At 39.1% G+C, this 16,260-nt stretch overlaps 1 protein-coding gene across 5 annotated transcripts in view; it reads left to right on the forward strand.

Moving 5' to 3' along the window:
- Positions 1-15,561, forward strand: part of baz1b (bromodomain adjacent to zinc finger domain, 1B) — a 60,668-nt gene extending 45,107 nt beyond the window's left edge. For all 5 annotated transcript variants that reach the window (XM_078421959.1, XM_078421960.1, XM_078421961.1 and 2 more), the window contains 5 exons: positions 717-864; positions 2,254-2,381; positions 5,631-5,785; positions 11,669-11,775; positions 13,524-15,561. In XM_078421959.1, coding sequence (XP_078278085.1) covers positions 717-864; positions 2,254-2,381; positions 5,631-5,785; positions 11,669-11,775; positions 13,524-13,935 — 950 coding nt within the window. In that variant the 3' untranslated portion in view covers positions 13,936-15,561. The remainder of the gene's footprint in view (positions 1-716; positions 865-2,253; positions 2,382-5,630; positions 5,786-11,668; positions 11,776-13,523) is intronic.
- The last annotated feature ends 699 nt before the right edge of the window (positions 15,562-16,260 follow it).

Genomic DNA, 16,260 nt, shown 5'->3' on the forward strand with positions numbered 1-16,260 from the left:
AGCCTTAATTTTGATAAATAGACATTTATTGCCACTTTAACAAAGACTTCCTTAAACAAACTTCTGATGTCTGAATTTTATCTCATTTACTCTGTCCTGGATGTACCTATTTGGTTTTTCCCTACCCGTAACTTTTATCAGTATCCCAACCCATAACCACACACATACCTTGTCCAGTCTATAACAAACTTTTACTGCTCACTGTCCCATCAGCCCCACACCACCCATCCCATACAAGCACTTGTTCACAAATGTGCTTTTCTCCATAGCTTTAAAGTTGGTCAGTTTGAAGGATGGTTATTGTGAAGTTTTAACTCTTTCCTTCTATTCATAAATGCTGTCAGCTGCTGAGTGTTTACTACCTTTTTGTATTTTTGTCTTAGATGTATAGCATCTGCAGTAGTCTGCATTTGGGAACTGGGCCATTTCTCTGCACAAAATTGACAATCTTTACTTCGTCTACTGTATTTATGTATCCCTGGCAAATATATTCTCATTGGAATTCCCAAAATTATGAAAAGTTTTGAAATAATGTTATTGAAAATCTTCCATAGTTTTGGGGGATTCCAAGGAGAGTTTATTTAATTATTCTAATGCAACCTAACAGGTTTCAGAAACCTAATTCTATTTGGTCTTTTAATTTCAAAATCAAATCTTGTTCAGATTGATCCATATCCATGACTTGCAAACATATATTTGTCATTTTATCTCCCTAGGTGAAGATGACAAGCTGATCCTGTGTGATGAATGTAATAAGGCTTTCCACTTGTTCTGTTTGAGGCCAGCCCTGTATGTAATACCAGATGGAGAGTGGCTCTGTCCGGCTTGCCAACCAGCCACAGCTAGGCGTGGAACACGAGACAGGTAAATTCTACAGCCTGCTTACTGTTGCAGTTGTCTCATGGAGTCGTGCAGCACGGAAATGGGCCCTTCGGCCCAACTCATTCATGTTGTTCCCAATGCTGCATCTAAGCTAGCCCCATTTGGCCCCTCTCCCTCTGACCTTTTCGATGCATGTACCTATCCACGTGTCTCGTATCCACCTGTAGTTTTTTTTTCATATGAAACCATACGTGAAATGGATTCTAGCAGACATAATAGTAGGCTCAGTGAACTTAATTGGCCTACTCTTTTCATTGTCTTGAATTATGTTTTTCAATAATTAGTAGTCGCGGGATGTTTTCCTAACAACGTATCACTTTCATCTAGATCTACTCAAAAGTTGTTCAGCTACAAAAAAATGATCTGATGTTCATTGTCTTTGCTCTTCCGCTCGTGCCATTTTCCTTTGTTCTGCCCACATTATAGAGCTACAAAATTGAGTTCCACAGACCCACATTCAACACAAAGTTTGGATCTTAGGCCATTTTGAAAACACAGATGCAATTGTGCCCAGAATCTATGCTTATCAGTCAACCTGAAAAATAATGGCATTGACACTGAGTGGAACTTGTGCCTTTGTCAAAGCGTTTTAAAGTTATTTTATTTTATGCCTTTTGACTGTACCTCCACACAGAGTTTAACAATTTCAGATGATATTTTTCAATATATTTTACTTTGTATTTTCAGCATTAACTGCAATTTTTCTGTATATTCAAGGAGTGATTCTATTTCTCCCATTGACACCACATACTAAATATAGTTTTCCTTTCTGAATTACACCCTAACAGGGTACCTCCTTCCCTCTATCCTCTCCACTTTATCTATATACTAAAATTCTCGTTTGTTTGTTTGTTCCTGAACTGCAGCCAAAATGGTACACGATAGCGTGACAATTTTAGGCCCACTTTACTCACCGTCGTCCCTTTGGTGCTAATGGAAGAAGTTTCATTGAAATTGATTTCATATTTTTAAAGTTATTCACATTTTAAAGTATAAATCTATCTCCTAGGGAAGGAGGGGGATGGGGGGGGGGGGAAGGGAGGATAAGGGGGGTTGAGGGGGAAGGAGTGGGGGGGGGGGGGGGAGGAGAGGGTGTTGCACCAATGCAGGAGAGGTTTGGGCCCAACGGGTCCACTTGGTCTAGTAATCTATATAATTCCAACCTTTCTTACTCCTAACGGCATGTATGGACATGAAACTTCTAATTTGTTTTACCTCCACGGATGTTGTTTGATTTGCTGAATGTTTCCAATGTTCTCCATTTTTATTCACCATTTATGAAAGTCACTATAATTTGCTTTTGCAATAAAGATTGTAAGTCAAAAATCATCCTTGCATGTGAATAAAAATCTCTGCATTACGTTCTTTTAGAAATTATGCTGAGGAGGAAGATGAAGCCAATGAGGAAGAAGAGGAGGAAGTAGAAGAGGAGGAGGAAGAGGAAGAAGAGGAGGAAGAGGATGATGACTATGAGGAGCGAGAAGGGCCTAGACTTAGATGTAAGATGTGTTTCTAGCCAATAATTTTCAACATAAACTATCTTGTATTATTTTTGATTTATAATTGTCATGTATACAATGAAAAGCATTGGGTATGCTATCCAGTCAAAGGTACTAGGCAAACTCTTGGGTCTAAAGGCTGATAGGTTTTCTGGACTGATAGCCTACATCTTAGGCTCTTCTGGGGAGAAAAGAGTGGCTGTTGATTTGGTGCAATTTAACAATGAAGCTTGATTACCACTTTGATTGGATAGAAAATACGATTGGCAGAGTTTTATGAAAGGTTACAGTTTTTGAAAAAAAATTGTGGGACTGGGGATGTAATGAGGGGACTCAATAAAGGTGATGCATTTGGATTTCCAAAAACTATTCAATAGGATGTTGCATTCAATGTCGATGCACTAACTAAGAACATACATGGTTATACATTAGCATCAATGGAGGATTGGCTAGCTAACAGAAAGCTGTGGTAAATGGATGATATTCTAACTGGCACACTGTAGCTAGTCAGGTGACATGGGGAAGTCAATAATTATAGTTCATATTAATTTGGGGCTGTGTGCACAGTAACCACATCAGCTAATCGTACAAAGCTAGATCGGTTATGAGAACAATCTGGGAAATAATGTTGATTAAGCAAGTGGATTACATTTGGTCGATTGCATGAGTATAATGTGAAGAAATGTGAGGTTATCCACTTTGGTTGGGAAAGTAGAAAAGCAGAATATTGTTTAAATAGAGAGAGAATACAGAGCAATCTGGTTATCATTAAAGCTAACCATCAAGTAATTAGGAAAGCAAATGCGATGTTCACTTTGTTACGAAAGGAATGAGCATTTCTTGCAACTTCTGAAACTTTTGTGCTTTTTATATATTATTTCTGAGCTTTATTTTTAGAAACATAGAAACATAAAAATTAGGTGCAGGAGTAGGCCATTCGGCCCTTCAAGCCAGCACCGCCATTCAATATGATCATGGCTGATGATTTAAAATCAGTACCCCATTCCTGCTTTTTCCCTTGATTCCTTTAGCCCTAAGAGTTAAATCTAACTCTCTTGAAAACATCCAGTGAATTTGCCTCCACTGCCTTCTGTGGCAGATTATTCCACAGATTCACAACTCTGAGTAAAAAAGTTTTTCCTCATCTCAGTCCTCAATGGCCTACCCCTTATTTTTAAACTGTGACCCTTGGTTCTGGACTCCCCCAACGTCGGGAACATTTTTCCTGCATCTAGCCTGTCCAATCTTTTAAGATTTTTTTTTGTTTCTATAAGATCCCCTCTTATCCGTCTAAATTCCAGTGAATACAAGCACATTCGACCCATTCTTTCATCATATGTCACTCCCGCCATCCCAGGAATTAACCTGGTGAACCTATGCTGCACTCCCTCAATAGCAATAATGTCCATCGGCAAATTAGGAGACCAAAACTGCAAACATACTCCAGGTGCGGTCTCACCAGGGCCATGTACAACTGCAGTAGGACTTCCTTGCTCCTGAACTCATCTTCTCACAATGAAGGCCAACGTGCCATTAGCTTTCTTCACTGCCTGCTGTACCTGCATGCTTACTTTCGGTGACAGATGTACAAGCACACCCAGGTTTTGTTGTACCTCCTCTTTTCCTAATCTGACACCATTCAGATAATAATCTGCCTTCCTGTTCTTGGCACCAAAGTGGATAATCTCACATTTATCCACATTATGTTGCATCTGCCAGCATCTGCCCACTCACCCAATCTATCCAAGTCGCCCTGCAGCCTCATAGCATCCTCATCGCAGTTCACACCGCCACCCAGCTTTGTGTCATCCGCAAACTTGGAGATGTCACATTTAATTCCCAAATCGTTAATGTATGTATATTTTAAATAACTGGGGTCCCAGCACTGAGCCTTGCGGCACCCCACTAGTCACTGCCTGCCATTCTGAAAAGGACCCGTTAATTCCTACTCTTTGTTTCCTGTCTGCCAACCAGTTCTCTATCCATGTCAATACCTTACCCCCAATACCATGTGCTCTAATTTTGCACACTAATCTCGTGTGGGACCTTGTCAAAGGCTTTTTGAAAGTCCAGATACACCACATCCACTGGCTCTCCCTTATCCATTCTATTTGTTACATCCCCAAAAATTCCAGAAGATTAGTCAAGCATGATTTCCCCTTCATAAATCCATGCTGTCACTGCTTTCCAAATGCGCTGCTATAACATCTTTAACAATCGACTCAAGCATCTTCCCCACTACCGATGTAAGGCTAACTGATCTATAATTCCCCGTTCTCGGTCTCCCTCCTTTCTTAAAAAGTGAAGTTACATTGGCTCCCCTCCAGTCCACAGGAACCGATCCAGTCGACAGAACATTGGAGAATGATCACCAATGCATCCATGATTTCTAGGGCCACCTCCTTGAGAACTCTGGGATGCAGACCATCAGGCCCTGAGGATTTATCTGCCTTCAGTGCCAACAGTTTACCTAACACCATTTCCTGATAAATGAGGATTCCCTTCAGTTCCTTCCTCCCACTAGATCCTCAGTCCCCTAATAGTTTTGGGAGATTGTTTGTATCTTTCTTGGTGAAGACAGAACTAAAGTACTTGTTTAACTGCTCCGCCATTTCCTTGTTTCCCATGTGCTCTATGTAAGGTGATCAGAACAGCTGGCGTGACTTCTGTTCAGAAATGTGGTAGGGGGACTTGAGTTGCACGCCATTCTGTGGGTGCCGTTGGAGCTAATCTTAAACTGTACCAAGTTTAATTTTAAATTGTTATTTTACATATCGGCAACAATGATAAATGGAATTGAATAAGAATCATGGAATTAATCAGGAAAGGTTTAAAGATAAAATTAACATTGTGGTATTGAGCTCTTCCAGAATCTTCTGGGTTTAGACTCTGTTGCACAGCTTCATTCTGAGGCTTTGGTAACTCGTGCACCAAGGAAGGGAAAGATCGATCATACTCCCATGACCTAATTATCTTGTGATCTAAGTGTCGGATTTTGTTCTGTGGAAAGTACTGATGGCTGTAGGATTTTGTAGAAGTATTAACATGAGATCTTGTCATCAAGCTGAAGGACTAATGTGGAGGGGGTGTCCTTATAAATTGAAACTTGAGGACAGAGCATAATGGGTGAGAGATGGTGGAATGCAGCTTCAAATCAAACTAAAGCTTTGCTGGAATCCACTTGAATGGTGAGCAGGAAAGGATATGTGTGCCACCAGAGTGATCACGCGTGAATCTTACTCTTTACAGCGAGACCCAAGAAAGCTGTCAAAAAAAAACCAGGCGTTCGGGGCCGCCCTCGGAAAGATGCCAAACAGCTGAGGAAGAAACGGTCCCCGCACGGTCAAGGCAGAAAGACTCGATGCAAGACATCGCCTGTCAACGGAGTGGACATTGATGAGCTGGTGAGTGCCAAGCTACCAATTTCAGAATTTCATGCCGGGCAACAAGATAGTTATAAAATGAACAGGTGTTTGTCTGAAAATGCTTTAATGTTGTATCCTGAAATCCAAACTTGAGATAACAGATATTGCATGGAGGCATACCATCGTGTTTCTAGCTTTCAAGGCAATGCATTGTAAAAAATAAAAATGTGTGAATTTCTTGCCATTTATTTTTCATGCTTTCTGCTTGCATAAAATCATGATATATGTAAATGATGCTTGTATAAATGCTACACTTAATGATGGTTTGTGTTGGTTTTGGAACAACATGACAACAAATGGGGAATGGGGAAGTCATTTGTCACGATGACTGACAAATTGTGCAAGCCCCAAACATGCCTCCATAAATTAACACTTCATGTGGTAGTAGTGATTGCCTATTATTATTCCTGGTCATGGATGTAACATTTTTAAAACCTAATGTAGGTTTTAGGGTTAGAGATGACAATGCTAAATGCAGTACCGATTTTTTTTAAAGCAATTCTTCTTTCCCGTAGCTAAGTTGTACAAGCCAGCAAAGACTCCAGCTGATTTTTACTGGGAAATGGTAGAGTTGGTCTCGGTTGGCCTGGATTTGGTAGGGATCCCATATTCAGTGTGCAGTTCTCTTTCGGAAGTCTTATGTAAACATAATGTGAGGACAGATGAGGCAGCTGTGGTGACGCTCCTAATCGGATCATGTCCAGTGTAATACAAGCTACATGTTAGCCCGAGAGACTTGCAGTGTCATCTGGGCATGGGAGTATCCTTTCTGAATACAAATTAAATGGTAAATAGCCTGATTTGAGATCAGTAATTTTTTCACGGTCATATAAACCATATTGTCTGTTAGCAGTGATGGCATTTCATATTTAAAGTTTTTAAACATAAAAATTGTTGTTGGTAATTCAATCAGAGACAACTCTGCCTTTGATGCCAAGACTTTGATGCAATGTTTATTTCTCAAGCATCAATTGCATTACTTTCTTGAGGTGCTTAAAACCAGTGAACATCAGGAAGACTGCCAAAGATCGAAGGTTCCATCAATTTACTATGAAGAGGCCAAGTAATGTGCATGAAGATCTAATGTCCTAATTTATTTGTTTGCTAACTAATGCAAAATCTGGTTGGGAGTGAAATTTTCAAGTAACATTACTGCACATCATTTACTATCCCATCAAAGTGGTAATCAAGCTTCATTATTAAATTGCAGCTTTTTATTCAATTGCCTTGACTGCCTGATGATACAGAAAATTGACTTCCTATATTTCGTAGTATTAAAAAAAAAAAATGTCAGAATCTGACCTTTTGATTGATAAGAACACTTTAATTCCTGCCATTTAAAATTCTAAATGCCAGTTTAAATCATACCTTTGCAACTGGCTACCAAGAGGACAATCAGGTCTGGGAAGTAGTTGTTGGGATCTGGAAGTAAGCTTTGGGAGATGGGAAAATGAAAGTCTAGGATTAGGCCTCAACGCCATCAAGTACAGTGGAAAGTAAAAGATGCTGTATCTTGTCTTGGCCAGACATGTGCTTAACACACATTAATTAACTTTACTGTATACTTTTGGAGCTTAATCAATATTTAAGTGTTATTCACAGATCGCTCCAATGCCAAAAGAATAACATTCAGAGACAAAGAATTTCGAAGTCTCAAGAATTCCAGTCCATATTCCCTTTGACACACTTTAAAATATATATTTCTTATGATCAGGGTCATGAAATTCGTGCTTTTGAGAAATCATTGCTGGCATTTCAACTATGTTGTCGGGTCTTTTCTTCTCCAATTTTGAGTAGGTCAAGCTGGAGATGCCAGGAAATTATTCTGGTCTCAACTAAGGGAACAAAAAAAATCAGTGGAAGATTTTTGATAAATATCTCGGCAAAGATGCTCTTGAACCCATACACTTCATGAATTATTGAGAGATGATTCATAGGTCGTTAAGAGGGTTTAAAATAGGACTAAATGTATCTGTAGGCTGGGGGGTCCAATTAGTATTAGAATCCCAACAATGTAGCCGCAATTCGGGCTGTTTGTACTGCTGACAGTTGTTTCTGGCCTGCTGGGGTTAGAGAGAGTCGAAGCGCTCTGTCAGCTGTTCTGTTGCACTCCAGCCAAACAGAAGTGGGGTCGTCTTTCACGGGCAGCAATTATCAGGAGACCAAATAAACAGTATCTACGTACCCGACCTGATAATCCATCCTCATTTGTCACAGACAGATTCAGTAGGATAAACCAATCCAGATTGTACTAGCGTACGTGATCGTGCACACTTGTAAGGGGCAGCATGAGAAAAAACATGTGGTAAGGATTGCATGAGATGTGCGAGCTACATTTTCATACTTTGTTGACTTGAACTATGGTGGAGTATCCAGTATTTTCATAAATGTTCTGTACTGTAGGTTTGGAATAGTACTAATGGTTATAATACTCTGCACTGGTGGTGTTAATGCAAAAATACTGAAGATCATATATCACTTAAAATACTTTCGTACAACATAGAATCTTTATTGGCTGAAGTATCTTTAGTCAGAGGGTGGTGAATCTGTGGAATTCGTTGCCACAGGAGGCTGTGGAGGCAAAGTCAGTGCATTTAAGGCAGAGATAGATAGATTCTTGACCAGTACGGGTGTTGGAGGTTATGGGGAGAAGGCAGGAGAATGTGGTTAGGAGTGAGAGATAGATCAGCCATGATTGAATGGCAGAGTAGACTAGATGGGCAGAATGAGCTCATTCTGGTCCCATCACTTATGATCTGTTGTAATACATTTAAGTTTGCATGCTCCAGCGTTTTGATCATTAAGGATTGCTTCACAGTCTTGCATTATTCAACCATATAATTTTAGTTATTTACTGCCAACGCTGTCAGGTAGAGGGTTGGAGGTGGGATCTGGTATGGCTTGGCAAATATAGTGAATTTGTAATTTATTTCAAGAGCAGAGGAAGTAAACAGCTTCCAGTAAAAGTGAGTTAATTAATGCAGAATGGAATAGTGTGCATTGAGTGGCAGATGGTGTGTCAAATATATTTGCAAAAAACAAATCTCAATTTTTGTAGCTATATTGCATTTGTAGCTATATATTGCATAAGTGATGTATTCCTAGCTACATGTTTTCCAATTATTGAATGTAAAAACAACGCATGGGTACAGTTGTTGGCATTTTGTGAAGTCCATGTTTCGACTTATTATTGACACACGTGTGCCAAGGTATAGTGAAAAGCTTGCTATGCACGTAATCCAATCAAATCACATAAATGCAATCAAGCCAAACTCGAGTACAATAGGTAGAGCTGGCTAAGTTGAGCCAAAAGCTGTTTAATCATCAATCACAGCTGGAAATGGCAGGAATGCAGAGCTTTGATTTGATCTATTGGTTGTTGGATCATTCAACTGGTTTGTGTGTATTACTTTCATTGTTTGGCCTGTATGCGGTTCTGAGTAGCTTCATCATGTTGGTGCCATATTCTTTGGACATCTAGTATTTTTGTTGGATATTCCTCAGAGATTCCTGCTTGTGTTGAAGTACAACTCTCTGGTTGATGTTCTTTAGCATCTTATGAATGCCAAGCTATGAGATATGTTTGTTGGTCAAATGTGAAGAGTTGATTAGCTTTCTTCTTTTGTCTAGCCAGAGAGCAATATTTTAGAGTATTATTGAAAACCACAATTTGCTACTGAAGGCTGTGGAGGTCAAGTCAATCGATATTTTTACGGCTGACATAAATAGATTCTTGATTAATACGGGTGTCGGGTTATGGGCAGGAGAATGGGGTTAGGAGGGAGAGATAGTTCAGCCATGATTGAATGGCGAAGTAGACATGATGGGCCAAATGACCTAATTCTGCTCCTATTACTTATGGTCTTATGATCAATAAGGAAGTATCTTCTTTCTGAGTTACAAATCTACCACAAACCTGTTACTGAAGCTAAATGGGTGGTAAATGTACATTGTATGATGTCTGGGAATTTCCATTGCTAGGTATGTTGTTGAGAGCATACAATTTATATGCTGCAGTCCCCATTCTTCCCCGCCTCCCAAACACACTCATCCTGAGATACATTGGTTTGAATCCTTGGCAGTTTAAATGCAGTTACCACTAACAACAACACTTCTCCTGGGGATATTATAACGTTTCAAAATGCATCCTTTTGTCAAAGAACAATTGTTTCAAATTCTGTGTTTGCCTTCATTATCTTCTCGGGTTAGTGTTAACTTACCACAAATCTGGATATTTTCGGCAGGAATTGACTTGCACTCTTTTGTGATACTTTATGATTGAAGCCATATATTTTGTATAAAGTACGGTGACCATTTAATTTAAAGGGTGAACTTTGGTTAGGTGAAATCTGACATGAATCACTAAGTTATTGTGTTTCTGTGAAATAAACATTTGGAGTAACCATAATTTATGGAGACTAATTCTAGAAGTTTATCTTATACAAGGTGTCTGACTTTTCTCTCGTATTTTATGTTCTTTGGTTACCTTGCATCCTGACTGCCTCAAAGTATACAGCTCTTTCTTCAAAGGCTTGTGTCAACTTTCAACCAATTTCAGGCATTAACAGAATTAATTTAGCATTGGCCCTGCTCAGTTTAAACAAATAGATTTTATGCAGTAGTACTGTTTGCGAATGATAACCAGAATATATTTCCCTGTCTCCTTCACGGAGTCTAAGATGCTTTTCTTGATACAGTGCACTTGATGCTTTGAGTTAAACCCTTTGAGAATAAATGATGCATTTTGTAGATGGATATACAGTGTGCTGGAGGGAATTAACTTTTAATATAGTGAATGCGATACTAATCAAGTGGGCAGCTACATCTTGGATGGATTCAAACATCTTGAGTCTTGTTGGAGCTGCATGCATCTAGGTGTGTTATGTATTCCATTGCTTCCATGACTTGTCTTTTGCAGATGGGGGATAGCTTTAGAGTGGTACTTGATTTACTGGAAGGTGGATACCTCGCCTTAAACTCTATGATGTGCTCTTGTAGCTACTGTTATTTATTTCTGCAGCACGTCCAGTTGAGTTTATGGTCAGTGGTATCCACCATCAGGGCCTTGATGGGGGATTTGGGACTGTTAATGTTGCATGTTTGGGGAACTACTTCATGTGCTGAGCTGGAGGGAATGGAATTAAATGTGTAATCATAAACAAACATTTCTGCTTCTTGAACTCAAGATGGGAGGAGGGTCATTAATGAAGAAACTGAAGATGAATGTGCCTAGAATACAAACCTGAGGAACCTTGCAGTCATATATTGGGGTTAGGATAATTTACTTCTAATAATGGTAAGAAGTTTATCGATGTGTAACTGGGGCTTGATAGCAATGTGGACGGTTTCTGCAACCACTCTGCATTTGAGAGTAGATCCATTCGGGTATACGTAGACAATAGGATTTGACCTTTTTTTTTTGCAAACGGTGTGCATGGGTGATCTTCTCACATTGTTGGATAGATGGCAGTGTTGTAATTATATTGGAACAATATGAGTAGAGATGAGGCTAGTTCTGAAGTGCAGGTTTTTCTGTAATGCAGCCAGAATGTTATCTAGTCTTATTATTTTCCCTGTATTCATTGTTCCCAGCTATTCCTCGCTGCATAGAGCAAATTTCAATTGACTGAAGTGTCCATTGGTGGGGATCTCAAGAAGGAAGTCCACTCTCTTGGTCACTACCCTGGAAGAGCGGTGTGTGGATAACATGATCTGATTTGACTGAAATTCACGCACAAACAATAAATCCTTGCCAGGAGAAAGATGAATCTTCATTTTGATTAATTTTGCTTTTTGCTTGGTAGGAGAAAACGCTATTCATACACATTTGCCTTCCTAATTACTATTTACTTGCGCTGATAGGTGTGCCAAAGAACAAAATATAGATCACGAAGACTAACCCTGGAGCTGACAAAGTGTGAAGAAATCCTGAATAAATTAATCAGATCCAGATACAGCTGGCCCTTTAGGTAAGTGAATTACACTATGCTACAAGGAAAAATGACAACCAGATCTTTGGGGAAGATTATAGAAAATCCAGACGTATTTCTACTCTGTGGTATAACAATGCTCAGAATATATTGTGAATAAGATTACTAGTGTAGTAAAAAAGTTATAATAGACAAAGTCAGCAAGGTTTTGCAAAAGAGAATTTAATCACATTTGTTGGTTTTGTACATTTTTAAGGTGAACCTAAGATGTTGTCTTTGGATTTTCAGGAGACATTTCAGGAAGCATTCAAGAGGTTATCACTGAGTATGGTTCATTATATGGGGAAGATATATTAGCATTTTCCAATCGTTTTACAGAACAGAAAAGGTGGGAATGTACAGTTAATTTTCAGAATAAGATTAGTTTGTCAAATACACAAGGGTGCAACAAAATTCCTTATTAACTTGAACTTCACTAAGTAAACAGTATACATAAAATAATGATAAATATAGCTATAAATACAATGGGGACCTATAAACCTATAAAACAAAAGATTGGTGCAAAATTGTACTGGAATCTGAAGAAGTGCATAAAAATGGAACAGTGCAATAACACAATAACCAAATGATGTAGGGTTAAGAGTACAGATCAGCACTTCTAAAAGGGGGTGTGAAAGAAGTGATTGGTTCAGAAGTCTGATAGCAATGGGGAAACAGCAGTTCTTATATCTGGATATCTAAGGTTTCAAGCTCCTGTATCTTCTCTCAGAAGGTAGATGGTAGAAAAGGGAATGGCCAGGGTGGTAGATATCCTTGGTGATGCAGCCCTCTTCATGCATCACACCCGTGACATTGGTTGAGATGAAGGAAGTTATGAACCAGTGATGGACTGGGCTGTGTTCACCCTCTCTGCATGTGCAGTTCAGCAGTTGCCATCCCATGGCAATACTTTCTGTAGCACATCTACAGACATTAGAGATAATTCTTGAGGACATGCCAAATCTTCTCAGATGCCCAAGATAGTAGATACACTGATGCACTTTCTTGATCACCAAGGGACCCAGTTAGGTTGTGGGTGATATGGATGCCAATTAACATGAAGCTGTCATCTGATGAGGGCAGACAACAAATTATTTTGTTTTGCTTAGGTTAAGGGATAGGTTGCTGTCCTGACACTATGATGAAGGTTCTTAATTTTTTTCTTGTACTTTGTCTCATAGTTGGTGTTGATTTTATGGGTGGTAGTGAGTTACTAGTGGGTGTTGCAAGTCAATTCAAGTTTATTTGTCACATACACATACACGATGTGCAGTGAAATGAAAGTGGCAATGCCTGCGGATTGTGCACAAAAAAGAATTACAGTTACAGCATATAAATAAAGTTAATATAGTGTAGACAAAATTTAGTCCCTGAAGTTATAAAAGTTGACAGTCCTGATGGCCTGTGGGAAGAAACTCCGTCTCATCCTCTCCGTTTTCACAGCGTGACAGCGGAGGCGCTTGCCTGACCGTAGCATCTGGAACAGTCCGTTGCTGGGGTGGCAGGGGTCCCTCATAATCTTGCTTGCTCTGGATCTGCACCTCCTGATGTATAGGTCCTGCAGGGGGACCTGATGTATAGGTCCTGCAAGATCTATGCCTGGCTAGGATGAGCAGGTTCAAATCACAATGTGTCAACTCCTGCAGTTTAAGAGGAGCTTAGTATGTTGTGCAAGTAAAACCACATGAAAATGAGGCAATTGTTTGTTTCTGCTTTTCTATATAAAGTTTACTGTTTTTTCTCCTTAGAGAGCCTGTGACAATTGAAGAAGCAGAAGATTATTTTGAGATAATCAATAAGCCTATGGATTTGCAGACTATGCAGAGCAAGTGTTCATGCAGCACCTACAGATCTGTAGAAGATTTTCTTGAGGATATAAAGTTGGTGTTTAACAATGCAGAATTGTATAATCAGGAAGGAACCCAGGTCCTCACCTGTGTAGAAAAATCAGAACGATGCTTTGTTGAGATGTTGCGGAAACACCTCCCTAATTACAACTACAGAAGAGGCAAACCACGAAAGAGCATCCAGAAACGGACAAGGTTGGTGCAAGTTGTGTTGGAGGATGTTGAGGAAGAGGACCTGGAAGAGGATGAGTACATCGACAGTGATGCAGAATCAAGTGAACATTCCATCCCACCACGCAAGCGTCGGAAGTGAACTGCAAACAGCCAAGATTTCTAAATGATGGATGTAGTAATTATTTTGGAAACTGCAGACATATTTGTACTTTAAATGTTTACGTTGACTGATTTAAAATACTGGATCAAAAACAAAACTTCAACCTTACTTGGACACTTTCATAGGAATATAAAAAGGTTGAAACCAAATGCTCTTATAGAATTTTGTACTCTTGTGCAGTTGGAAGAATTTGTGAGGCTGAGGGCTAGAAGGTTCCTTGTTTTATTAAAAATGGTTGTGAAATTAAGATCATTGATTATAGCTCTATAGTTTTCATTACATTGACATCATACAGAATGTTTGCATTAATATTTCTGTCCCTTGTTTCAGCTTTCAACATAGGCTCTTTCATATTTGTTCATCTTTGAGATAGAGACAGCAATACTGAGAATTAGACCTTAAACTGGTCGGTTCTTAGTTGATTCTAAAAATCGTTTATTGCTGGAGGAAATGTATACAGGAGTGGCAACTCCAGCAGATTGAGGGCCGTTCTAATAGGCTGTGCCAGGTGCCACAAACCATGTATCACCAGCATCTGTTTCATTTAGCAGAATTTTTAAGTTTGACCATATATCAAAAAATGTGTAAAATTATCCTGCATTGATCGCAGAACAGTATTGTAAATGCAAGGCTGCTTTCTATTCTAACGAGGTCCTACAACTTTAGTAGAATCCCTGCCCCTGAAAGAAATCTGAAGCGCAGAATTTGAGCTTCATCTGAACTTCCAACTATCTTTTGATTTAAGTTATGTCATTGAATGACTGGCCGAGAAATGGCTATTGCTGATGAACATGTCTGACCTGGTGAGAGATGTTTAATTTTAGGCATTTCCACATCAAGACTGGTGAGTGATAATTTCTGACCAGCATCTGTGATGATAAATTCGTATTTTAGTCATCTACCCTGAAATCTCTGGTGTAACCAAAGGGTGTTTTAATATGTTGAGTGTCTAGTTATTGACAACTAGAGATTATGCTTACCGTACATGCTACAGTTGGTGCAAGCTAACATCACCCGATGATAGAACAACAGCGTTCTATAACATCTAATGCTTGTTTGTTGCCAACAATGTTGCATTTAACAAGTAGGGTCATCTGGTCTTGTAATTGCTGACCAAGTGGTTCTCCTGGAATGCAGTGGGATTTTTAAACTGAAGAATTGTAAAATACTCCTTTGTGGAGATTTGTACAGTGCATACAGATGTGCAGACCCAACCAGATTAAGACTCTTACACTTCAAGTTGTCAGGAAAGAAAAATCGTGTGGCACAACTTGAATTTATTTTCACCTGCCCCTTTACTGTAGTTTGTATAAATAACTGATTTATTATTTGAGTATTTGTGAGCAACAAGATGTTCATCTTCCTTTCCACATCACCAGTTTTTATTTCTTGGGAGAAAAAAGCACTGACTAAAATGTTCCTTTTTTATGTGGGTTTTCCCTGCTTCCCATTTGGCGTTTATCACCTTCCCCTGTCACAGTTATGTAGGTAAGTGATGTAGAATAAAACTGTGGAATTTTGCATTGTATATTTTCCCAAGTGTCTGTGGTAGTTGTTTGAGGAGGGCTATACTTGTATTAAAAAAAACATTTTTGAAATTTTAAATAAAAGCAATTATGTTTAAAACTTTGCAAGAATGTTGCTTGTTCCTGGAACGTTATACACTTTAGTTCTTGAGCAATTAATTTAAAGCGTTACTGTTTTGAAATTCGACCTGTCTTCACTGACTGGGAGGTGTGGATATTGTTTTTATTCCCCCAACCAATTTCCTGGCAATATCTTTTTCGCTGACAATTTACCTGTCTTCAAATAAATCTCAGTGTAACTTTTCTGGGCTTAGTTTTCTAAGCTATCTGGTTCACTCTATCTTCTGCTCTGTACTCTTATCATTCACTTATTTTTCTTGCAGGGTTAGTATTTTTGTCACTATGTATGCCTGTTTCACTCTCAATTGATTGTGCTTGTGTAAGTGCCTTTCTTTTGAAAAACCACATATTACTTCACCATTTACTGTGCACTTTTCTCTTTTTGTGTCTGGCATGCACAATTAACAGATTGCACCAAGAGACCATAGTCATGGTCATAGAGCGTGAAATCGTGCCCTTCAGTCCAACTTGCCCCATCTACACTAGTCCTACCTGCTTGCGTTTGGCTCATATCTCTCCAAACCTTTTTTATCCATGTGCATGTCCAAATGTTTCTTAAATGTTGTGATATCTTCCTCAACTGCCTATTTTCGCAGCCTGTTCCATATACTTACCACCTTTGTGTATAAAAAAAAAAAAGTTCCCCCTCGGGTTCCTA

The sequence above is a fragment of the Rhinoraja longicauda genome, chromosome 26 (assembly GCF_053455715.1).
Source record: "Rhinoraja longicauda isolate Sanriku21f chromosome 26, sRhiLon1.1, whole genome shotgun sequence".
NCBI classification, from domain to species: Eukaryota; Metazoa; Chordata; class Chondrichthyes; order Rajiformes; family Arhynchobatidae; genus Rhinoraja; species Rhinoraja longicauda.